The sequence below is a fragment of the Castor canadensis genome, chromosome 18, assembly GCF_047511655.1.
Source record: "Castor canadensis chromosome 18, mCasCan1.hap1v2, whole genome shotgun sequence".
NCBI lineage: Eukaryota > Metazoa > Chordata > Mammalia > Rodentia > Castoridae > Castor > Castor canadensis.
The window spans coordinates 10,916,615-10,941,365 of NC_133403.1; the positions used below are offsets into that span (position 1 = coordinate 10,916,615).

The window sequence follows — 24,751 nt, forward strand, 5'->3', positions numbered from 1 at the left end:
TCTGAGTGACTTTGCCTTGGATCCGCTTTCTTCAGCTTTACTCCAGTGCCATGTGGCTGAGCTCTTGCCTAGGCAAGGCCACTGAGGAGGGTGGAATTGGATAGTGGGGCTCCACCCTGGGGGATGGAGTGAAGCTCTCTGAGCCTGAGCCAGGCGAGAGCAAGGCCACCCCAGATCTTCCTTCCCTGCATTGCTGGGAACCAAGGATATGGTATAAGGGTTCCTGGGAGCCCTGCACCCAGCCCCGCCCTCCACTTGCAGAAGGCACCAAGTCCACAAGCAATTTGGGATGAGGTGACCCTGGCTGCCACTGGTTGAACAGAAGGGGCCATTGGACCAGTCAGCAATGAGAGAGTTAAGTGCAGCAGCTGGTTGCTCTCTGCAAGGAAAAACTCCCCCTAGATGCCTGGCCAGCTGCCCGGGACAGGCAGGGACTGGAAACTAGAAGTTCAAGCATGTGAGCAGATCTGCCTGTGTAGCGGCACTTGAGGAAGGCAGTGGCTGCTGCTGTTCGTCCGTCTGTCTCTAAACCCATCTGTCTGTCTGACTGTAAACCAATCTGTCTACTCATCTGTCTGTAAAGCCCTTTGCTATCCAAATGTATATCTGACCATCTTCTCTGTCTAGCTGCTCTAGCCTGTATGTCAGTCCATCTATTTGTCTGTCTCTGGCCCCACTGATTTTTTCTATCTGTCCAATCATCCAAGTCCACCTGTGTGCATCTTGTCTATTTACCTGCTTGTCTGTTTGTCTCTCTGTCCATCTGCTGGCGTGTCTCCCCAAGTGCCTCCCCTGTCCCTCTGGACCACCAAACCATGGCCCAGGGCCACATAGTCAGCCTGGTCCTGCTGGGGCTGGGGCTGGGGTTGGCCATCATTGTGCTGGCTGTGGTCCTCTCTCGCCACCACGCCCCCTGTGGCCCCCAGGCCTTTGCCCATGCTGCTGTAGCTGCCGACTCTAAGGTCTGCTCGGACATTGGACGGTGAGTAAACAGACGGGTGGGAGCTGGTGGCCCTGGGTAGCTGGCCCCTCCTGGAGACTTTGTGGCTATGATGAGGCCGTGCAGAAGACGTGTGTGGGTTTGGGCTATAGCAGCAGTCAGTCCTGGGTACAAAGAGGCAGCCCCAAGGTTCTTGCACAGGACAGGTGGCAGGTGTGCCTATAAGGCAGGGCAATGGCAGTGCTGCAGAGGTAATGTGTGAGTTCATTCCTGGCTTGAGGGCTCGGGAGACTATAGGATCCTGACGCCTTGTTTGTGATCAAACCCAGCCTGACACTGATGGTCAGTTGTCCAAGGCTGGGGATTTTTCCCAGGGGCACAGGAAGGGGGTTCAGGAGCTATCTATATAGGTACTGGTCTGCTGGGTGCACACAGTGCTGCCCAGGTCTAGTCTCTCTCTGGCCCAGGCTGTATTGCCAAGTGTCTCAGACCTAAGAACCCTCCTGCCAGTGCCACATCCTTCCTGGCTTCCCTCCTCATGTTGGGGCCTGGTGACTGATATTTGACAGGCCAGATAAGGCGGGGAGGGTTTGCAGAGGGTCTTCAGCTGGCATTTCCTGACCTTCTTCTAGGAAACCCAGCCCATGGGAAGCTCTGCCACCTGGGCGGGACATGGCAGGAAGCCCTTCTTGGTCCCTGGCTTCCCACTGCGCCCCTAGAAGCTGGGCAAGCATCCCTTTTCCACCAGCCAACAGGGTCTGCTTCTCGGAATATCTGCCTGGCAGGCTATTAAGAGGATTTGAAGTGCTTTGTAAAGCCAGGAGTGGGTCCTGCAGCAAGGGAGAGTGTGACAGTTCCTGGCCGAAGGCATGGCTCAGCAAAGGAGGTTCCTGCTTCCTTCCTGGTTTCACCACTTGGGCATGCTTTCATTTTCTGTTCATTCATTCATCCACCTTTTCATTTCTTCCTTTCCCCATCTGTCAATCCATCTTTTCTGGCTCCACTTTCTAGTTACAGCCCTTACCCCTGCTGACCTCATCCTCTGAGCGCTCGTTAGGCTTTCTCTGTCCTTCCCCTCATGTCTACTTTTGGGATAGCAGTTGCTGAGAATGGCAGTTCAGGGACAAGTAGGGGCAGATAGCTGCTTTGTCTCTTAAAGGTGCTCTGAGGGGATGTAAAGGAGTGAGGTCAACTGCTACCCTGGTCATGTGTAGAGATGCCATGCCCACTGAAACCCGAAACTGCAAAGATGCAAATGATGCTGGAGGACCCCAGGCCCCAGAGATGACCAGATGGGCAAGCAGTCCCTAGGAGTGGGGAACTACTGCTGCATAGTCTCTGAGTATTCTAAGCACATTTTATCTCCTTGAGCCTCTGTTTGGGGGGTCTCTGCAGTGTGCCCTGCTTTGTGTATAAGGGTTGAGTTGGGGGGTCTCTGCTCCCTTGCTGTTCCAACTCTCGGGCAGGCTTTCTGTTGGTGAAAGGAGCGGATGTGGTTTTCCACCAATGTTTTGTCAGACAACTCTCTCTGCTTCCTGTTCTTGTTTTAAGAAGCTAGAAGTGGGAGGGACCCTGGGGCCCGCCTCAGTTGCAGCTGTGAAACGGGATTGGTTGACCCTGGCCAGGCTGGAGGTCTCTCTCAGGAGAGTGCTCGCAGCAGTAGCCTCCTAGCCAAGATCTTTCCTTGCAGAGGCCTTGGCCATGCTACAGGGTTGGCCCATGCTCCCTCCTCCTCCTTCCTGCCTCCATCTCTCCCTACCGTGCTCACCTTCTTGGCTATCTACTACAGCCTGAACCCCTGGACAAGCGTTCTATCTTTTTTTTTTTTTTGTGGTACTGGAGTTTGAACTCAGGGCCTATGCTTACTAGGCAAGTGATCTACCACTTGAGCCACACTCCCAGTCCACGGGATTCTTTAGCCAGCACCGTGCCTGGCAGCCACAGAAAAGGAGCATGGTAACTGTAAGACACCTCTTTCTCCAGATTGTCATGTCCAAGTGTGAAATCCCAGTGTGTTAGACCTGAGTGCAAACTGAGTGTCCTGAGGCTCTGAGTAAGTGTTCAGTTTCCAAGGAGACTTCCTGAGCTTCATGGTTAGAGATGTCTTTTAGCTTTTTTGGTGTTTGTCTGCTGTGGCTTCTCAGAAATTCCTGCCCTCCTAGTAGAAGGGCTTGCTTTCCTCTTCAGCTGAGGAGGAAATTAGGCCTGCCTGGTGTCCCTGTGAGCAGGCTTAGCCGAGACTAGCATCACTCCTCTGCTGTCACTGCTTCTGCTCCTTCTGCAGGGGTGAAAACTCGCCAGGTCTGTGAGACTGATCAGGTCTTCCTACAGCTCCCATCCCTCCTCTTGGATCTCAACCCCGGCCCAGTCCCTGGGTTTGACCAAAGCTTTACCATAGGCAAATAAGCCATAGGCAAATGGTGGTATCCTACCAGGGCTCTGATGAGCAAAATTCCAGGGATTCAAGTCTGGGCTGGCATTGGGCATTGGGTGGGGGTGGTTGTGTCCTCAGGTGCTGGGTTTTTCCGGCTGCTCCATACTGATCTGGTATCTGTGGTGCAGGGGAGAGCAGAAACACTCACGAGTCTCAGTTTCCTCATCCGTGAAGTGCAGCTCAGGTCAGCACCTTCCTCATGAGGTGATGAAGCACGGGGCTCAAACCACTCACTGGAAGTGCTCTCTCAATGGCCACCACTCTGTCTAATGACCTTCTCCATGGCTTTGTCTGGACGTAGGCCTGCATCTCAAAACCTGAAGGGTGTACTAGGGTGTTCCCCTTTGCCCCTCCTCTTAGGGCCATGGCTTTTCATCTCACTCCTTTTCCCCTCCTAGCCTATGACCCTCCTGGGGTGTGATCCTTGTGGCTCTTTGTACTCTAGCCCAGCTAACTAGGAAATGACTGGACTTCCTCCTTCCTGGGGATCAGGAAGAAATGCCTTTTGTGCCTGAGGACTGTGCTTGTGTGTGCAAATTATGTGTGTGTGTGTGTGTGTGTGTGTGTGTGTGTGTGAGATCGCATGTCTGAGTAGGTATGTGGTGACAACAGCCTTCTGGCTCCTTGGTGACGAGCACATTGGAAACCTGTAGTTCTCCCACATTTCACAGCTGAGGAAACCCTGGGCTCGGGGAGCTGAGTTGCCTGTGCAGTGTCATGCAGCTGGGAAGTGGGAGCCAGCCTCTCAGCCCTGAGCTCAGGAGTGTGTTTGTGGGGTTGTGGATGCACTTGATTCTTCTCTGCTTTCAGCACATAGTAACTTTTTCTGTCTTATATCAAACGTGCAAGGGCTAGAGGCACAGCTCAGTGGTAAAGCTCTTGCCTAGCATGCAGGAGGTTATGGGTCCCATCCCCAGCAGCATAATTTTGGGGTTTTTAATGTGAGGAACAGGGCTGGGAATGTGACTCAAATTGTAGTACTCCTGCCTAGCAAACACACAAGGCCCTGAGTTTAAACTCCAGTACTGCCTAAAAAAATGTGAGGAACACCTATCATCTGCCAAGGGACACAGTGGCGACCAAGATGGACAAAGCCCTGCCTTCATGGGAGGGACACAGAAAATAAACAAATCCATAATGAATGTCACAGGGTTGGATGTGATCGCTGGTCATCTGGAGGTCCTCTTCTGTGAATTTTCTTTTCTTTTTTGAAACAGGGTCTCCATATGTAAACCAGACTGGCCTCAAAGTCGTGATCCTCAGCCTCCTGAGTGCTGGATTACAGGTGTGTACCACATGCCTGGCACTACATGAAGATTTTTTTCACTTCATTGAGATGGAGACTTGCACACTTTTTTTTTTTACAATCTCAGCATCTCACGTAGCTAGGATTACAAGAGTGGCAACTGGGTATTTTATTATCTGTTTTGAAGAATCATTTTTTGGCTTTGTTGTTGTTTTCATCATGTATGTGTGTCTGTATGTTTCTGGAGATTGAACCCAGGGCTTTGTGCATGCTAGGCAATACCGCCAACTTCTATCACTAAGCTGTATCCCCAGCTGTTGATTTTATTTATTGCAGATATATTTCTTCTTTCCTTAGTTTCTGCTTCTATCTTGATGTTTTTTTCTATTTCCTTTGATTTAAACTTCCTTTGTAAAAAGGTATCCATGTTGAAATATATCTTAGGAAACAAATTATAAGGCGGATACACAGATTATTGATTTTTAAACTCTCTTTTCCAGTGTATGCATTTAAAGCTATAACCTTCCTTAATGCTGGTCTATATTTCTGTATTTCATAAGATTTTATTGTTGTTGTTTCCCCCTAAATGTATGTTTATTTGTTTATTTACTTATTGCAATGCTGGGGATCAAACCCAGGGCCTCATGTCAGGCGAGTGCTCTACCACTTAGTTCTGTCTCCAACCCTAAATATTTTTTAACTTTAAAAAATATTTTTGAGTTTGAACTCAGGCCTATACCTTGAGCCACTCCACCAGCTCTTTTTTTTGTGATGGGTTTTTTAAGGTAGAGTCTCATGACCTACTTCCCTGGGCTGGCTTGGAACCATAATCTTCCTGAACTCTACCTTCTGAGTAACTAGGATTACAGGCATGAGCCATTGGTGCCCGGCAGAGAGTGGTGTTTTAGAAACTAAGATCTGGAGCTAGGCATTTTGTTACACTAGGATGCCATGGGTGCCAGGTTGATTCTATGTACAGACGCAGAAAAAACATGTAGGAAATATTGTGCTCCATACAAATGGCTCCAGTTCATATCCACTACAACAGGTTCTTCCCCAAACAGTATTCAAGGCCTCATCTTAGGAGGCAGGCGCTCTACCACTTGGGCCACTCTGCCAGCCTCCTCTCCAAGCCATATTTATAATTTTGCCATGATGTCAGAAGTCAACAATGTCGATACATTTACTTTCTTACTCTATCACCAAACACTCATAAAATGGTTTTGGAATTACTTTAGCAACAATATCATTGCAAGCAAACAAATCTATGAAGTAACATACAAGACTTGCTATTCCTGGCAGGGTATTTTTTTTTCTTGCAGTACTGGGATTTGAACTCATGGCCTCATGCTGGCTAAACAGGCATTCTACTACTTGAGCCACTCTGCCAGGCCTTCTTTTTGTGTTGGGTACTTTCAAGATAGGGTCTTGTGAACTATTTGCCTGGGTTGGCTTTGAACTTCCATTCTCCTGATCTCTGCTTCTTGAATAGCTAGAATTACAGGTGTGAGACATTGGTGACCAGGCCTGGCATGGTATTTTGTCTTTAGCATAAAGACAAATATGTAGGATTAATTAATTAAACTACTTTTTCTGGTGTTAGTTTAACATAAACTAATACATTAAACTAATGTATTATTAGTTTAATATACTATTATTAATGTTATTAGTTTAATATACTATTAAACTTAATTTTTTCAATATGCCTTCATTTTTAGGGTCTTATTTTTTGTCCTTTAAATTTGTTTTATAAAAAGTTAAGATATATAAAAGATATATAAAGATATATAAAAGATAAAAGTCTTATTCATATGATCTTTACCCTATCCCTAGTCACTATTTTAAAAGAAATAATTCATGCATTTCTTTTTGTTATTAAAAGCTTTTTTGGCCAGGCACCAGTGCCTGTAATACTAGCTACTTGGGAGACTGAGATCAGGAGGATCTCAAGGCCAGTCCAGGCAAATAGTTAGAGCGACCCCATCTCCAAAATAACCAGAACAAAGTGGACTAGAGGAGTGACTCAAATGGTAAAACGCCTACTTTGCAAGTGCTCGACCTTGAGTTCAAATCTCAGTCCCACTCCACCTCTCTTTTTTTTGGTGATAAGGTCTCTCTATGTATCCCAGACTAGCCTTCACCTCTCTGTTAGCTCAGCCTCCCGAATACTGGTATTACAGACATATGCCACCATGTCTGGCTCTTTTTAAATTTTCTATTTCTAGGCTGAGGTGTGTCTCAATTGGTAGAGAGCCCGCCTTGAAAACAGGCTGAGTTCAAACCCTATACTGCCAAAAAAAAAAAAAAAAAAAATTCTATTTCTTTTATTTATTTTTTCTTTTTTGGTTGTTATTTCTATGTTTCTTTTGGTAAATATAATACTTCTTCTTTTAGCTTTTAGTATGTAGACAGGTTTGTATTCTGTTCTAAAGGTTATTTATATGTTAATATCTTTATTATATATTATATGTAACTATAATATTAGATATGTAAGGTAGAGTGCCTAAGGTTCTTTCTTTTTTGGATATCCTCTGTCGGCTCCTCTGATGGTTAATTATTTTTAGTCTTGTTTTGGTTTTTGGCAGTACTATAGTTTGAACTCCGGGTCTTGCATTTTCTAGGCAAGCTCTGTACCTCTTGAGTTGCATTCCTATTGTTTTTTGTGTGTGTGTGTGGTGCAGGGATTTGAACTCAGGGCCTCATGCTTGCTAGGCAAGCACTCTACTACCTGAGCCACTCCGCCAGCCCTTCCTATTGCTTTTTGCTTTTAGTATTTTTGAGACAGGATCTTGGTCTTTTTGCCAGGGCCAGCCTCAGACCACGATCCTCCCACCTATGCCAACCAAGTAGCTGGAATTTCAGGTGTGCATTGTCATCCCAAGCCTCTGATGGTTAATTTTATGTGTCAATTTAGCTGGGCTGTGATGCCAGTTGTTGGGTAAAACAGAAATGATCCTTGACTCATGATGAAAGTTTGTCCCGATAAACCTATCATTAGTAGAAAATTTAATGCCCCAAACATATTTACTCTACCTACCAAACATCCTGGTTTAGCAGCACAGATTCTATAGAGAATTGGTTGTTTTCCTATCATAATTGTGTAGCTCATTGGGAACCGTGGTTTGCAGTTACTGCCCAGTGTCATGAGAGAGCATCCTACCCAATATTACTAGCCGTGGAAGAGATGCAAACTCAAAATTCTATGTACGGTTTCTATTGAATGTGCATCCCTCTCACAGCATGGTAAAGTCAAAAACAAACAAACAAACAACCCCGGTAAGTTGAGCCATCCTAAGTCAGGGACGGTGGTCTATAGTAGTATAGCTGTTATTATGATGTGGTTGGCATTTTTACAGTCAGTTGACATTAAGTAGAACAGATTCCCCTCCACATTGCAGGTGGGCCTCATCTAGCTAAAGACCTTAAAGACCAAAATCCAAGATTTCTTGGGAAGGAACGAATTCTGCCTCAAGACTGTAACATAGAAATCCTCCCTGCGTTTCTGGCCTGCTGGTCTGCTGACCTGTCCCCCTCTGCCTGCGAGGCCCCACAGCTGCATGAGCCAATTCCTTGAAATTAACCTTTCTCTGTCTACATATGTCCTGCTGTTTTAGTTTTTCTAAAGAATTCTGACTGATCCAGTTTCCTATTCGAGTAATACCAAAATTAGCAAGTAACCTCTTCTTCCTCCTGTGATATGTCTCTCATAGTCTCTAATAATTTTGCTTATTTTATTTTTTTCTAATAATTCTTCTTAAAGTCCACTTGAAATATATATTTTTTTCTTTCTTTTTTTTTTTTTTTTGTGGTTCTAGGGATCAAACCCAGGCCCCTTGCACATGGTAGGCAAACGCTCTGCCACTGAGCTACACTTCCAGCATTGTAATACAGTTGTTTTGATTAGTGTTTGTATATTTTTCAATATTTTACTTTATACCTTTTTTTATATATATGAAAGGCATATATTGGGTTTTACCTTTTTTTTTTTTTTTTTTTTTTGAGACAGGGTCTCACTAATTTAACCACACTAGCTTGGAACTTGCAATGTAGCCCAGGCTGGCCTCAAACTCAAGGTCTTCCTGCCTCAGCCTCTCAAGTGCTGGGATTACAGGTGCACAGCCACCAGGGTTTTACTTTTTGTCTATTATTTAATTTTATTTTGAGGCAGGAAAATATGTGGTCTAGTTTGGCCTTGTGATTTTCCTGCCTCATCCTCTCAAGGTGTGTGCCACTATATTCAGCCATTATTTAAATTTTTACCCTTTATCTTTTATATGTGATGCAGTTTATCATTCATTTGGGTTTCTACCCACTGTCTTTTCATTTGTTTTCTATTTTGCATGATCGTGCTCTTTCCTCTTATCTCCTTTCACATCTAGCTTTGCATTCATTAGCATTATTTTATTGCATTTTAATTTTTTTTTGTGGTACTAGGGTTTGAACTTAGGAGTTTACCCTTGCTAGGCAGGCGCTCTACCACTTTGAGCCACTCCACCAGCCTGCATTTAAATTTTTTTTACTATTCAATTTTTGTCATCCTTTAGTTTGATAATTGTGCAGTTTTATAGTTATTTTTTAAGTTTCAGTAAATTATTGTGTTAGCTTTCTAGGCAGGTGCTGTACTACTACCTGAGCCACTTCTCCAGTCCCAGTCAGCTTTCAAATACATAACAAATACTTGAAATTATCAACTTATAAAAAGAAAAGATTTGGGGGAAGGGAGATAAGGGAGAATGATGGAGGGAGTGAACTGATCAAGATACATTGCAAGCACATATGTAAATGTCACAATGAAACTCTCCTGGGGGGAGAAATGACCCAAATAATGTATGCATATGTGAATAAATGAATAAAAAAAAAGTCTTTGCAGAAACTCTCCTGTACAATTAAGATACGCTAATGAAAATGTTATACATATCTTATATATTGTCATATACTAAGTGCTCAATGTGTATTAACTATAGCAGTCGTTATGATTATTATATCATTCAGCAAATTCAAATATGTATTGTCAGCAGAAAATAGAAGGTCCTTTTAATAAATGTTGGATTATTGCCTCTTATTTCAAGTTGAGAAGTGTAGACGATAATGGTGATGGTAATTTCATTTTTAAAGTATTGGTCATTAAGTGGAAATTTTACAAAAGAGAGAGAAAAGATTTATTTTGGTTCACAGTTTGGTGGTTTCAGGGCATGACGGGTTGGACACTGCTAAAGCCCTGTGACAAGGCAGTACATAAAAGCTGCTGACCTCGTGGGCAGGATGGGAATGAGAGAAGGGAAAAGATCAGGCAGAGCCCCACACCCTCCCCACCCCACCACCTAAAGCCTCCTATGAGGCTCCACCTCTTACTTTCTCCCATCCTCCAATAGTGCCACCTACAGACTGAGCCTCCAGCACATGGGCTTTTGGGGACACTTTCCATCCAAACTGTAGCAATTGTTTTAGAGATTACTACATGCTTTAGTCCCTTATTAAAATCTAACATCAATTAGTACCTTTAATTTCTTCCTGGCCGGTGCTAGAACCCTGGAACACTAAACTTACGCCCCTTTTTTTGACTTATGTGCTATTATTTCTGTATACTTTAAATATATGCATATATATGTGCCTGTGTGTTTTTAGACATTATGTTGATGGAAGAGAGCTATATTAAAGTAAAAAGAATTGGATAACGAAGACATATATATCCTTCATCCAACTCTACAATTTATGGCTGAGCTAATTTCATAAATACTCTCACCCTGTATCATTTCAATGAAATCTCAGATATATAATTTTGCCCATAAGTATTTCAGTATTTTAAAGCTCACAAGACATGATCATTTTCTATATTATTATAATTTTATATAAATAACATGCCTTCAGGTTTACACATTTTTTCACTTCTCTTGTTGCCCTTTCTCCCTCCTTGCAGCTCTGAGCTTCCATTTGGAATCACGTTCCTTCTGATTGGAGACCATTCTATAGTGTTCTCTTCAGTGTGGATCTGCTGCTGACAAATCTCCATGTTTTTTTTCTTTTTCTTTTTGCAGCACTGGGGTTTGAACTCAGAGCCTTACCCTTGCAAGGCAGGCACTCTTAACACTTGAGTCATTCTGCCAGCCCCTGCAGTTTACATTTGTCTGAAAAAAAAATGTCTTTATTCCACTTTTATTTGTGGAGGCTATTGTTCATGGGCAGATAATCCTAGGTTGGCAGGTAGTCTCTTTCCTCACTTTGAAAACATCATGCCCTTGTTTCTGGTTTCCCTCAACTTTATTGACAAATTGACAAGTCAACTCTTAAATCTAATTTTGTTCCTTTGAAGGTAATCTGTCTTTTTTTTTTCCTGTGGCACTTTTAAAAGTTTTTGTCTTTGCCTATGAGCAGTGTCACACTGTGTTTAGGTGGCGCTTCAATCTGGAATTTCTTTTTTTTTTAATGCTAGAAAATTCTCAGCTTTGCTTCTCTCTCTCTCTGTCTATCTCTCTCTCTCTCTCTCTCTCTCTCTGTCTCAGTGCTGGAGTTTGAACTCAGGACTTCATGCTTGCTAAGCAGGTGCTCAACCTCTGGAACCACATCTCCAGCCCTTTTTGCTTCAAATAATAGGAACTCATTTTTGTCCAGCCTGCCTGGATCACAATCCTATTTTACGCTTCCTGCTGTAGTTGAGATGACAGGAGGATGCTATCATGCCCAATTATTCCCCCTGTTAAGATGAGATCTTACAAACTGCACCCTCACCCTGCCCTGCTGCTGACCTAGAACTGGGATCCTCCGATCTCAGCATCCTGTGTAACTTGGGATGATAGGTGTTCATCACCGTGTCCAACTATGGGTTGAGATGACGTTTCACAAACTCAGTGCTTAGGCTGTCCTCGAACCACAATCCTACTGATCTCAGCCTCCCAAATAACTAGGATTATAGGTGTGAGCTACCAATGCCTGGTTCAGCTTTGTCTCTGTAAGTATTACTTCGTTCCCATTCTCCCTTTCTTCTCCTTATAGAATTCTAATTTCACATAATTCATACCTTCCTCATGAACTCTTTATGTCACTTCGCCAGCCCTTTTTTTGTGATGGTTTTTTTCAAGATAGTCTCTTAAACTGTTTGCCCAGGGCTGGCTTCGAACCATGATCCTCTGGATCTCTGCCTCCTGAGTAGCTAGGATTACAGGCGTGAGCCGCCAGTACCTGACTGCATTTTCTTTTGAGGTGAGGCTCTTACTATGTTGCCAAGACTGATCTCAAAGAGGATCAAGTGATCCTCTTGCCTTGGCTTCCTGAGTAACTGAGACTGCAGAGGTCTATCACTGCTGCCTGACTCTCTGTATTTTAATTTAGATATTTTTATTGAATTCTCTCCTAGCTACTAATCTTTTTTTCTCATTTGTGTTGACCTGCTGTTATTCTGTTACTAGCATAGAGTTCCTAATTCCATTTTTGTAGTCGGCAGTACACTGGTAAAATTCTGAATCTTATCTTTTACAACTTGGAATATAGTTATTTGGAAGTCTATGATCTGACAATTTCATAATTGAAGATCGTATGGGTTTTTTAAAAAAATATATTGTCTGTACTCTCTTTTGAGGTTTATTCCTTCTGTCATATATCTTTGTTTGCTTGGTTATTTTTAATCGATCACTGGAGGGCATGTGCAAAAATTGTTAAAAATAATTTTGGAAAATAATTCAAGGCCTAGGATTCTGAAATTCTGGGATCTCCTTCATTCGGCTTGAGTGGTTGAGATGATTTGAAGCTGGGCCACAGTGCTTGGAGGGCTAGTCTAATCCTGTTTGACTGTTATGCCTAGAATGAGGACCCATCCCGAGTGTGCAGTGTGTGGGGAGTTTGTAGCTTTCCTTCCCCCAGCCATGTGAAGGTGGCAAAAGCACTGCTCTGCGTCTCAGTCATCTCTTCCAGAATTGGCAATTATCTTGAGGGGAAAGTAGCTCCAAATGCCAGACTTGTCTGCCACTTCTTCCCTGCATCTGATCCCTTTTTATTTATTATTTTTTGCAGGGCTGGGGATGGAACCCAGGGCCTTAAGTGCATGCTAGACAAGTGCTCAAACACTGAAGTACATCCCCAACCCTCTCTGATGCCTTTTTTAGCAGATTTTTTAAAAATTATTTTCCTGGCTTTTTTGGTTCTCTGTGGGAAGTTTGATCTGAATTATTTAGTATCCCAGGACTGGGATATCTGATTTTAATTTAACAGATCACTTGTTAAAATGTAAGAGAAGCAGTCAGACATGGGGCCTAGGTAAGAGGCCTTTGCAGTAATCCACACAGGAACCTGGACACGGACTTAGATGGACTTTGAACAGAAGGCAGTGGGGTGCCATGTTGGTGGCTTGGAGCAGGGTGGTGGTGGCGAATCCATAGGATTCGCTATAGCTTGGATATGGGAATGGAAGAAAGTGACCATCGAGGATGACTCAGGGTTTATGGACTGAGCAAAAGGGCAAAATGTTAGGACAGGAATTGTGTTGGAGGTGGAGGTAAGAGGGAAAGAAAAAGTGCAAATTAGGTCATGGTAAGTGTGCAATGCTTCTTAGACAACCAAGGGAGGTATCTTGTAGATAGCTGAGCATAAGCATCTGGAGTGTAGGGGAGAAGACTGGGCTGGAGATAAAATTTGGAAATCATCAGTATAGAGTTTGAATTTTATGCCAAAGCTTGGATGTGCTCTTGCATGGACCAGGGATTCAGCCTAGAACTCCAACATCAAGGGGTCAGAGAGGTAGGAAAAAACCTGAGCTGGGAATGGGAACAGAAGGTCCTGGAAGCTGAATCCAGAAAGGGATTCCAGGTGGAGGGGGCAACTGACAGGACTGGATGTTGCTGAGCAGGAAGCGAGCAGGTCAGGTGGGAAATAAAGTCTCTCTCAACTTGGTAAAGAGAAGAGGCCTTGTTTCTGAAGGGAATTTAGTGTACCCTTCCCCCAGTTTGTCATTTGACTTTGTGGATGGTGTTTTATTCTTGATAAAAATTTGTAATTGTGCCTGGGTTTTGTTTTATTCATGCTTCCAGCTTTCTGCCCTCTTTCCCATTCCAAGATTACATGTCTTCATGTGGCACATGTGTGTCCCTGGAGCAGGGACAAAGGGTCCAGGAATTGGAGAGGGTTGGAGTTTAGGATGAACTGGTTAGGTCACAAGTAACTAAGCTGAAGGAAAATGGGGACAGGTGACCCAGGTGCTCTTTTTGGATGTTGATTTCCTCACTGGTAACTGGGGCTTAAATACTGGCTTCTTGAGGGAAAGGTTTCTGGGTGTTAAGGAAGAGGCAGCCCGTGATGAGTTCAGCAGGCTGTGCTCCAGGATCAGGTGTCATTGCAACACAATGAACAGGACTTTGAAGCTGTGGGGCCTGTCCCTTGGACAGATGAGGAGGCTGAAGCCAGAGAGCATTGTCATAGACTTGGAGCCCTAGGAGAAGCTGTGGGGCCCATTAGGGGGCTTTAAGGGGTAACTCAGGCCAGATTTGGCCTGTTGCAAATGAGCCAGTCCTGCTGGAGGTGTGGCTCAAGTGGTAGAGTGCCTGCCTAGTAAGCACAAAGCCCTGAGTTCAAACTCCAGTACTGCCAAAAAAAAAAAAAAAAAAAAACAAATGAGCCAGTTCTCCTGGGAGAACTAAGGAACTATAGTGGCAGAGGCACTTTGCAAACTGAGAATTGCCTTGTATCTGGCCACGGACAGTGTAAATGGCATCACACTTTGCAATCTGCAGGGTGTGACAGACTAATGAGCAAGTGGACTAAGGGGGCAGTCCAAGGTCAGTGCTGGTGGCTCATGCCTGTAATCCTAGCTACTCAGGAGGATTGCAGTTTAAGCCAGCCCAAGCAAAGAGTTCCCTGGAACCCTGTCTTGAAAAACCCTTCACAAAAATAAGGCTGGGAGAGTGGCTCAAGGTGAAAACTCTGAGTTCAAACCCCAGTACCACAAAAAAGGAGGGGCAGTCCAGTGTGTTTTCTGACCTAACTTGAGGTGTAATGATAGCAGATGGGCCATCAGTCACTATATCCCAGTGAATGGCAGCCAAAATGAGCCCAGGTGGAGAGGTTGGGGAAGGAGAACCAGGCCACTGATTCTGTGCCATGTCCCCTAGAGCCATCCTCCAGCAGCAGGGCTCACCCATGGATGCTGCCATCGCAGCCCTGGTCTGCACCGGTGTTGTCAACCCTCAGAGCATGGGCCTGGGTGGAGGGGTCATCTTCACCATCTACAATGCAACAACAGGTGGGTCCCATGTGACGCCCCCTTGGGGAGGAAAGACTTGTGCACAATCACTGGGTAACCACTTCCCAAGTCCCTTCCCATGCCCCTTCCTGGCTGCTCTTGGCCCCCCCACCCTGCTCTCTTTGCCTCCGTTGTGCAAAGCCTTGGTGATAGGTCCTCGCCCAAGTGTCAGCAGAGAGAGAAACTGAGGCCTAGAACAGGCTAGGGCCATCTGAGGAGGCCAAGACTACTTGCTTACCTGTCCCAACTCCAGGGAAGGTGGAGGTCATCAATGCCCGGGAGACAGTGCCTGCTGACCATGTCCAGGGCCTGCTGGATCAGTGCAAACAGGCCCTGCCACTGGGCACAGGTGAGGCCCTAGGAGGGGGTCCACTCCCCCACCCCACTAATCCATGAAGAACGACCCCCCCTGAAGGGGCAATGTTCCTCATGAATAGGCTGTGACACCCTGGCACAGAGGATGGAAACTGAGGCATGGGGAGGCTGTGCGGAGCCTAGATCTGCCGGGGTGGCATGGGGTCTTTCTGATGAAGGATCTCTTTGAGTAGGGTGGGGTGATCCAAGGAGAGGATCAGGATGGACAAAGTTCTGGGGGATTCGGTGAAGATGGGTTGGCAGAACCAGGCTTCTGAGGTTAATTTGTATAAGGCCTGTGCCTGGCCATGGAATTTTTATGTGAACTTTGTATAGAAAGCAGTGGAGCCACAGGAAGTCTGTGTGAGGGGAGACATGGTCAGGTGTGGCCTCCAGAAGCTTGTTCTGGTTGTCATGGCTGGGGGTGGGGGTGCTTGGCATGGGGAAAGAAGGAAACCCTGGGCAGCCTATGGTTATAGGGCTGAGAAAGGGTGTTCCGAGCAGGGGCTCAGTGGATCGGGGTTCCTGGGGAGCTCCGTGGCTATGCTGAGGCCCATCGCCGCCATGGCCGCTTGCCCTGGGCACAGCTGTTCCAGCCTACCATCACTCTTCTCCGAGAGGGCTACCGCATGCCCTCAGTTCTCAGCCGGTTCCTGCAAAACAAATTCCTGCGGCCTTCCTTGTATGCATCGACCCTGAGGTGAGCACCACATGGTGGCTCTGTGCTCAAGGCCACCTCTTATCTGAGTCAGTCATATCTGGCTCTGCCTCAGTCCTGCCTTGAACTGGAGGGTTGAACCCAATGTGGTGCCAGGGACTTTAAGGTCAGGATGATCAGTGCTTTTCTGTCTCAGATCAGACCCTAGCTTGGAGAAGGTTAGGCCACTTGGATGCCAAGGTGAGAAGAATCCAGTGCTGTGGACTTGGGCTCTGCACGGCTTGCTTTTTATTCTCTTTAAAGTGATTGGAGGGCTTTGACTTTCCTGCTAGCTCAATGACAGGTCCTCCCAAGGGGTGGGAAGGACAGGCCCTGGGTGGACACAGACCCACTGGGAAAATGCCCTCTTTGGGTCAGGGCATGAATGAGGTAGGTGGCATCAGCTCAGCTTTCCTCCATTCCCTAGCTCCTTGATAATCTGTCACCTCATTGCCCACCCTAGTGCCTTAGAACTGTGGGCCAGAACTTTCCTCCAGGAAGAGTCCTGAGGATCCCACTGGAACCCTGGCAGTAGTATGACTGTCCTCTGAGATTGTCTCCCCACCCCCTCCAGGCAGCTCTTCTTCAACGGGACAGAAACCCTGAGGCCTCAAGACCCATTCCCATGGCCTACTCTGGCCACCACCCTGGAGACTGTGGCCACGGAGGGTGCAGAGGCCTTCTACACAGGGAGGCTGGGCCGGATGCTAGTAGAGGACATTGCCAAGCAAGGTTAGCTGCACTGAAATTGCAAGGTCCATCCCCACCAGAGTTCTGGGTGCTGGGAGTTGAAGGCAAGCCCATTCCCAGGTCCTGTGGGCATTTCAGCTGGCCCCAGGGCTCAGAAAGTCTGAACATTAGCCCAGCCCAGTCCCACCCAGCCCAGCCACTGCTGGCCTCAGGGCCTCGAAAATCAGGGCCAATGGAGGGGTTATAGACAACTATGGCAGGCCTGGACAGCTGAATTGACCACCTTCCTCTTCCTCTCCTCACCACTTGCTTTCCTTGGTCTCTGTCCACCATCACCCCATGGCAGTGCCTACACACCACAATCACCCCACCAGGTCTATGTGGCTAGGGGCCAAGTGGACCCCCATTGTGTGTCCTGGGTCAGTGGCAAAAAAAAAAAAATCCTTATTTGCCTCAGTTTCCCCATCTGTATGTGTTTCCCTGTCTTTCTCACCCCAGGGAGCCAGATGACCCTGCAGGACCTGTCTGCCTTCCAGCCTGAGGTGGTGGATGCTCTGGAGATGCCTCTGGGAAACTACACCCTGTACTCACCACCTCCACCAGCAGGAGGCGCAGTTCTCAGCTTTATCCTTAATGTGCTGCGAGGTAAGATCTTCCCAAGCCTCCCCAGCTGAGTACCTGGGCTACCAGCCCAACCACAGCCATGGGTGGTGAATTAGCTAATTCATAACAAAATACCTGGGCTGGTAGAGTGGCTCAAGTGGTAAAGTGCCTGCCTAGCAAGTGTGAGGCCTTGAGTTCAAATCCCAGTGAAAAAAAGAAATTCCAGTGCAAAATGCCTGACATAGCTACTTATAAAGAAAAGGAGATTTAAGGCTGGGAGGTTTAAGGCAGCTCAAGGGTAGAGTGCGGGCTGGCCTATACGAGGCTTTGGGTTTGATCCTTAACATCCCTAATTAATTAGTTAAGTTAAGTAAGTAAATCATTAAAATAAAGAAAGATAAGGTTGGTTCACAGTTTTGGTGATTCAAGGGCATGACATTTGCATTGGCTCAGTTCTGATAAGGGTAGTGGAAGACAGCAATGGTGGGAGCGTATGTCTGGGTAAGTGGTCACATCTCAACCCAGGAAGCAGAAAGACTCATTCCTTTCATAATAACCCTCTTATGAGGACCACTAAGAGCTCACATGTGAACACCTTCCAACAGCCCACCCCCAGTGACCTAAGGACTTCTTCCTGCCTGACCCCCTCCTCCATAAACTGAGCTAACAGATGCATAACATCCGAGACAGGACTGTGGACCCCAGTCAGGATGGTTTGTGTTAGGACTGACCCCTCTCTAAAGGGATTGGCCCATGTTTGAGATTTTGCGGAAAGAACTGACTTCCCCCTTCCCAGTAGGTGATCCAGGTCCAGGTCACAGGAGCAGGCAGGCTCTCAGGCAGTGAGCTACCTGCAAGAGATCTACACTCAAGTCTATGGCACAGCCTTCCAGGCGGTTTCTGGGGCTGTATTAAGAATCCTGTAGATGCTCTAATAAATTACTACGAACATACAACAGAAATGTGTTCCCTCACAGTTCGGGAGGCCCAAAATCTCACATTAAGTTATCCACAGAGTCACAGTTCCTCTGGGAGTTCGCGGGGTGGGGAAACCTATTCTTTGCCACTTCCAATTTCTGCTGGACACCAGAAACTGGTATTTCTTGCCTCTGGCTTCATCACTTCAATTTCTGCCTCCATGGTTATAAAAATAGTTCTTATCTATAGGGAACATGTTCTAAGACCTCTGGTAGATGCCTGAAACTGCAGATAGTACTGATGCCTTGTGTATACGATATTCTTTCCCATATGTACATACCTATGATAAAGTTTAATTTAAAAATCAGACACAGTAATGCATTAAGAAAAATAAGTACCTTTTTACTTAAAGGAAGAACTTTTGGCATATTCAAATTGCCAGCATCACTACTTATGTTAGCTTTAAATTACTATAACAAATACTTGAGATAAATAAGCTTATAAAGAGAAAAGTTTTATTTTGACTCACAACCTTGAAGTCTTCAATTCATGATTGGTTGGTCCCATTGCTTTGGGGCCTGTGGTAATGCAGTACATAATGGTAGCAGCCCATGGTAGAGCAAGCTGAGAAGTGAAAGAGAAAGAGAAAGAGCCCGTTATCTCACAATCCCTTTCAAGGGCATACCCCCAGTGACGGAAAACTACCCACTAGGTCCCATCTCCTTTTTTTTTTTTTTATAGTACTGGAGTTTGGACTCAGGGCCTACACTTGAGGCATTCCACCAGCCCTTTCTTGTGATTTTTTTTTTTTTTTTTTTTTTTAGATAGGGTCTTGCTAATTATTTTCCTGGGCTGGCTTTGAACTGCGATCCTCCTGATCTCTGCCTCCTGAGTAGCTAGGATTACAGGGGTGCCCTAGCCTAGGCCCCGCCTCTTAAAGACTCCATCACCTCACAATGGCACTAGGCTAAGGAACATACCAAAGTGCTTCACGTGGACTTTTGGGCACATTTCAGATTCAAATCATAGCACTATTCTTGCACTTTGAGGGACATTATTAATTAAAGGTGTTACTTAAACATAAGTGCTCTGATATGGTGACAGTTGATCTGATCATCAAGGTGTTTAATAGGTGACTAACGGGCAGGTAGCTTATATAGAGTGGATACACTTAAAAAAAGGATGATTCAAGTCCCTGGTGAGATGGAGCAGGACAGCACAAAACTCATCACGCTACTCAGAATGACACACAACTTAAAATTTATGAATTGTTTATTTCCGATATTTTCCATTGGGTGTTTTCAGACTGTGATTAACGCCAGGTAACTGAAACTGGAAAGTGAACCCACAGATAAGAAATGGCCACTATTTTGGCTTCTCTTCTCTGTACGTCTGCCTTATAAGAATACATGTGATCTTTATAAGAATCCATGTGATCATTTATAAGAATACATGTGATCATTTATAAGAATAAATGTGATACATTTAGGGCCCACCTGCATAATCCAGAGTAATTGCCTCCTTTCAAAAATCCTTAATTTAACATATTTTGCCATATAAGATAATATTTACTATTGTGCTGTACAAAATAATATTCACAGGTTCTGGGGATCAGGAGGAAGATGAATCTTTTCGACATTCATCCCTCTACACAGGGTGACCCTCCACTCTGCCCCCTGCCCCCCCTAGGGTTCAACTTCTCTGCAGAGTCGGTGGCCCAACCTGAAGGAAAAGTAAACATGTACCATCACCTTGTAGAGACACTCAAGTTTGCAGGGGGGCAGAGGTGGCGGCTGTGCGACCCTCGCAGCAACCTAGTGGTCCAGGTGAGGCTCCCTAGGGCTGATGGGGAGTCTTCTTTCCTGCCCTAGGACTTGGCATGAGGGGAGTGGGTCAGGCTTAGGAAGGGGAGACTGGAGGGGTTTCCATGTGGCATGAGGCGGAGAGCCTCGCAGTGGCCCTGGGGACTGGAAGGGACTCTGAAGTTGTAGGTATGGAGGGCAAGATCTGAACATAGCTTGGGCTCAAGGGAGATAGACTGGAGAGAGTCTCCTAAAGGGGAATGAGCTCCTCCTACCCTTTGCTCTGAGGACTCCCACGTGGCCCCTCACTGACCCTGCCACCTGCCCACTCGCCCCAGAATGCCTCCCAGGACCTGCTGGGAGAAGCTCTGGCCCAGCACATCCGTCAGCAGATCGATGGCCGGGGTGACCACCAGCTCAGCTACTACAACCTGGCTGGAGCGTGGGGCCACAGGATGGGCACCTCTCATGTGTCTGTGCTGGGAGAGGATGGCAGTGCTGTGGCCGCCACCAGCACTATCAACACACCGTGCGTGGGGCCCTGGGGGCAAGCAGATAGGACCCTTTCCTTTGCTCCTGGGACCTAAGCCCCTTCCATCCCCAGCTTGGTCTACTCCCCTGACCTCCCCTTTACACCTTGGAGGCAGTGCCCTGTTTTTGCTCTTCCTTTCCCCTGTCTGTCAAAAGGGGTCTTACACCTGGGACATCTCTGGCTGAAAAGACAGGCCTGAGCCAGGTCCTACCTGAGATGGGCCTTACTCAGAAGGTGTCCTGATAGGGGCACAAGGGGATGTTTGGGGGCTCTGGGTGGTGTCAGACTCCAGCATGCAGGTGGGCAGCTGTAACACAGGCAATCCTGAGAGGTTGACACCTTGTGTTGATGGGAGCCAAGGCCCCTGAGCCCAGACTCCATCTCCTCCGTCTACAGCTTTGGAGCAATGGTGTACTCCCCACAGACGGGCATTCTTCTCAACAACGAACTACTGGACTTATGCTGGAGATACCTGCCAGGCTCCAGTGTTACCCCTGCACCTGGTGAGAGCAAGGCATACAGTCCAGCTTCCACAGGCACCCTGGGGAGAGGAGGGAAGGTGGGCGCTGTGTGCTGATCCCTGGGTGGGTCAGCCCCCATGCTGAACCACTGTTGGCTCAGTGGTGAATGGTGACAGGGTGAGTGGTGCTCCTGGAGGGTGTGGGTGATACTACGGGACCCCCAGTTCCAGGTGAGCGGCCGCCATCATCCATGGTACCCTCCATCTTGATCAACAAAGCTGAGGGTTCGAAGCTGGTGATTGGTGGGGCAGGGGGGGATCTCATCATCCCTGCTGTGGTCCAGGTGAGTTTGAGGGAGCGGGAGAGGCCCTGTCATCTGACTCTCCCTGGGGTGGGGGTGGGAGCATTGATGTGGAGTAACGGATCCCTTTTGATCCTTCATCCTCTTCTCTCCCTCAGACCATCATGAACCATTTGTGGTTTGGCTTTAACCTACCAGAAGCCATTGCAGCCCCCATCCTGCATGTCAACAGCAAAGGCCAGGTCGAATATGAGCCCAGCTTCAGCCAGGTGAGGTCAAGATCTGAACCTCACCCCATCCAAATCCATGCTGCTCAATGCCCCCCGGGAGGAACTCAGTTTCTGTGTGAGGAACTCGGTTTCTGTGTGTCCCTTTTAGAGACCATGAGAACCTCAGTGGGGGAGACAATAGACCTGTCCCATGGCTTATAAGGCAGAGAGCAAGATGTAGCGTGTGATCCCAAGCTGAGGACTTCAGCACCTTGGTCTGTTTATGCTATTTTTTTGAATGCTAGTTTTCCTATCTGTGGTCTCTCAGACTCTCTCTCATGGTGATTTATTTCTTTGTGTGGTCTTCTACTTGTTTTGGGAGTTTATTTGTAAAGGAGGTTATTTGTTCAGGGGCAATAGGGGTTGTGTTAGTTCTTACAAACACTTTTTGTTCCTTCACCAAAACTCATGGTGTAAGTCCAGGGACCTCTAGTCAGCTTCTTAGAACTCCTAGGACTGGTGATGCCTTTTACTAGAATTCATTTAAAGACTAGCAGTTTCTGAGGCTGAAAGTTTCATGACCAGAGACATTAACCAACTGGGATTCAAGGTTCTCAAAGCTGACTCTCTTGGTCCCTTAGAATTCTGAGGACCATAGACTAGGGAGTCTTTAATCCAATGATTGTATAGATAGTCCTGGACTTCTGATGATTTGACCTAAGAATGTTATAACTTTCTAACTGTACAAAAGCCATATGCAAGGCTGGATATCACTCAGTGGTAGAGGGCTCGCCCAGCATGCATGAGGCCATGGGTTCAATCCTCAACATCATAAAAGACAAAGAAAAAAAGAAAGCCACATGTATTCAGTAGAAACCATACTTTAACATATAATAACTATACATTAATGGTACATACGAATACAACCATTCTATTTTTTACTTTTCTTACAGTATTCGTTACATGACATATTCAACACTTTATGATCAAATGGACTTTGTGTTAGGTGATGCAGTACAACTGTATGCTAATGTGTTCAGAGCTAAGCTAAGCAGTGATACCTGGTAGGTTGGGTGTAGTAGATGCATTTTTGACTTAGAATATTTTCAGCTTGCCATGGGGTTGTTGGCACAGAGCCCGGTCATGAGTCAGGAGTATCTGTAGTGCCTAAGAACCTTGAGACTAAAACCCTGAGAGACTAAGAATCTTAGCCCGTTGGACGCAAACTTTGGGAGTCTGAGCATTCCCCCACTGTGTACAGCCTTCCCAGTGACCTTGAGTGTTCTCTCAGGTTACCAGGTTCCAGGGAAGTTAGATCTGAAGGATCCAGGATTCAGAGCATACCTTCTTAAGCTCTTTTTCTTTGACCCTTGGCTAAAGGTCCTTACTCTACAAACATCAGTTCTCTGAGGATCTTTGACTGAAATGACTGGTTTCAGGAAATAAGTCTGGGGCCTGTGATGAATGGAATCCAGTGAACTACAAAGCCAAGCTCCTCAGTTCCCTTGGAGAGTCAGAGTTTTAGCTATTTAGATCTAGGGATTTCCATGTAGAAAATCCTAAACCCTGCCTTGGAGATCTTGAGTTTCTAAAGACCATCATAGCCAAAGCCTGTGGACTGAGGCGAAGAAGAGCTTGGAGTTTGGCCACGAAATTCTAAGAAACAGAGCCTCTGAGGACTGAAAGTTTAGCTTTGGCTCTAGCCTTCAGGTCGAAGGACATTGGGTAATTCATGTATTAGGCTCAAAGAAACTTAGAACCATGAGTATAGGGCTCCAAAGACCTCACCTGCCAGTTCAGGTTACATGGTGTCACTTGATGACCTCAGATTAGAGGCCCTGGTCCTGAGGACTGCAGTGATGTCTTCATTCATGGCCATCTTTGGAATTTTGAGCCCTGGTGGGCAAAGATCTTGGCCTGTTAATCCAAAATGGTACCTGGAAGCATGGAGCTGAAGCACAGGACTTGGACTTTCGCTCCTTTACAAACTGACAAATGTGTGGGCCATACCCTGGAAAAAGGTATTTAACATTTTAGAAACCAGCACCTCAGATCTAAGAGCCTACCTTGGTCCTCTAACTGCCTCAAAGTCATCTCCCACTCTGGGACCACTTACCTTTAACTTGGGGTTCTGATTTCCTTGGACATGTGGGTATTTTGAGAAAATGGGATCTGGATCTTTGCATCCTTCTAGACGAATCTCCCACCTATAGACCCTAAACTTATAAAACTTCAGGTCGCAAGGACTTTGACCGCTACCCTCCTGAGTGTCCAAAAGCTCGAGTTTCTCATCTGTTTGTTGAGATCATAGGTCCTATATGATGCTACAGTGCTCCAGTTGGCAAACCTAGATACCTGGCACTTAGCACTTTGTCCTCCTCAAAATCCCATGGCTCCATGGGCAGAGAGACCCCAAGGCAGGTACAGAGATTGTGAATAGGGCAGTTTCTCATGTATGGAGGATGTGGGGCTCCAAATGTCCAACATCAGCCTTCTAAAAGGCTTTGCTTTCAAGAGATTCAAAATTGGGACTTTTCAGACTAAGTTCTCTGAAGCTGTTTCCTCCATCAAAGCCCTCTAGAACTCCTAACATTTGAACTGAGGTCCTGGTGAATTGGATCTAGGACCAAAAAGCATATCAAGATCTTTTTTTTAGACTCCGGAGTATGTGTTGCCCTCTTTAAGTCTTGATCTTTTTAGGTTGTTGAGCTGAGACCATAGACTCTATGCCCTGCAATCAGTGCTCACCCTATTCACAGTACTCCCCTGGTCTTCCCTTGCCTAGTCCCATCTTCTAGGTTCGTCTTCTCATTTCCTATTCTGGTCTCTCTCTTCTGGAGGGGGATTGAGCTACTTTCCCTACATGAATGCTCTTTCTTTTCTTTCCAGGAAGTACAGAAAGGGCTCCAAGACCGTGGCCAGAACCAGACCCAGCGGCTTTTTTTCCTGAACGTGGTCCAGGCTGTGTCCCAGGAGGGGCCCTGTGTATATGCAGCATCTGACCTGAGGAAGGAAGGAGAGGCTGCGGGCTACTGAGAAGACAGCATGGCTCAGAGTCAACTCCAGCCCCACTGTCAGTCCTGTGCCCTGGCTGGATAATACCGTGGAACAAAGAGCTCCAGTGGGATCTGGACCCCTGGCTGTGGAGTCAACCTGGGATTGAAAGAAGAGGGGACCAGCCTGGCAGATGGACTATAGGGACCAAGCCTCATCCTTGAGCATCCCTCTGTGTAGCCCTATGTGGCCCTGTCCTTGCTCCTCTAGTCTTCCTCTGGACTCTTACCTACCCTGTCAATCTGTGTAGCCACTAGTCCAAGATTAAAGAGGAGCTGGACTATG

General features: G+C 46.3%; 1 protein-coding gene across 7 annotated transcripts; it reads left to right on the forward strand.

Annotated features, from left to right (window-relative positions):
- The first annotated feature begins 91 nt into the window (after positions 1-91).
- Positions 92-24,751, forward strand: Ggt5 (gamma-glutamyltransferase 5). 7 transcript variants are annotated; one of them, XM_074060531.1, is made up of 12 exons: positions 96-982; positions 14,715-14,845; positions 15,099-15,194; positions 15,704-15,899; positions 16,471-16,628; positions 17,085-17,231; positions 19,797-19,933; positions 20,248-20,438; positions 20,838-20,944; positions 21,133-21,245; positions 21,362-21,472; positions 24,302-24,751. In XM_074060531.1, the coding sequence occupies exons 1-12, from the start codon at positions 816-818 to the stop codon at positions 24,446-24,448; spliced, it is 1,701 nt and encodes a 566-aa protein (XP_073916632.1). In that variant the 5' UTR covers positions 96-815; the 3' UTR covers positions 24,449-24,751. The 7 variants fall into 7 exon arrangements, 6 of the variants coding, with proteins under 6 accessions (XP_073916632.1, XP_073916634.1, XP_073916631.1 ...); XM_074060530.1 differs by having other exon boundaries at positions 111-982; positions 21,127-21,245; XM_074060532.1 differs by lacking the exon at positions 96-982 and adding an exon at positions 4,641-4,659 and having other exon boundaries at positions 21,127-21,245.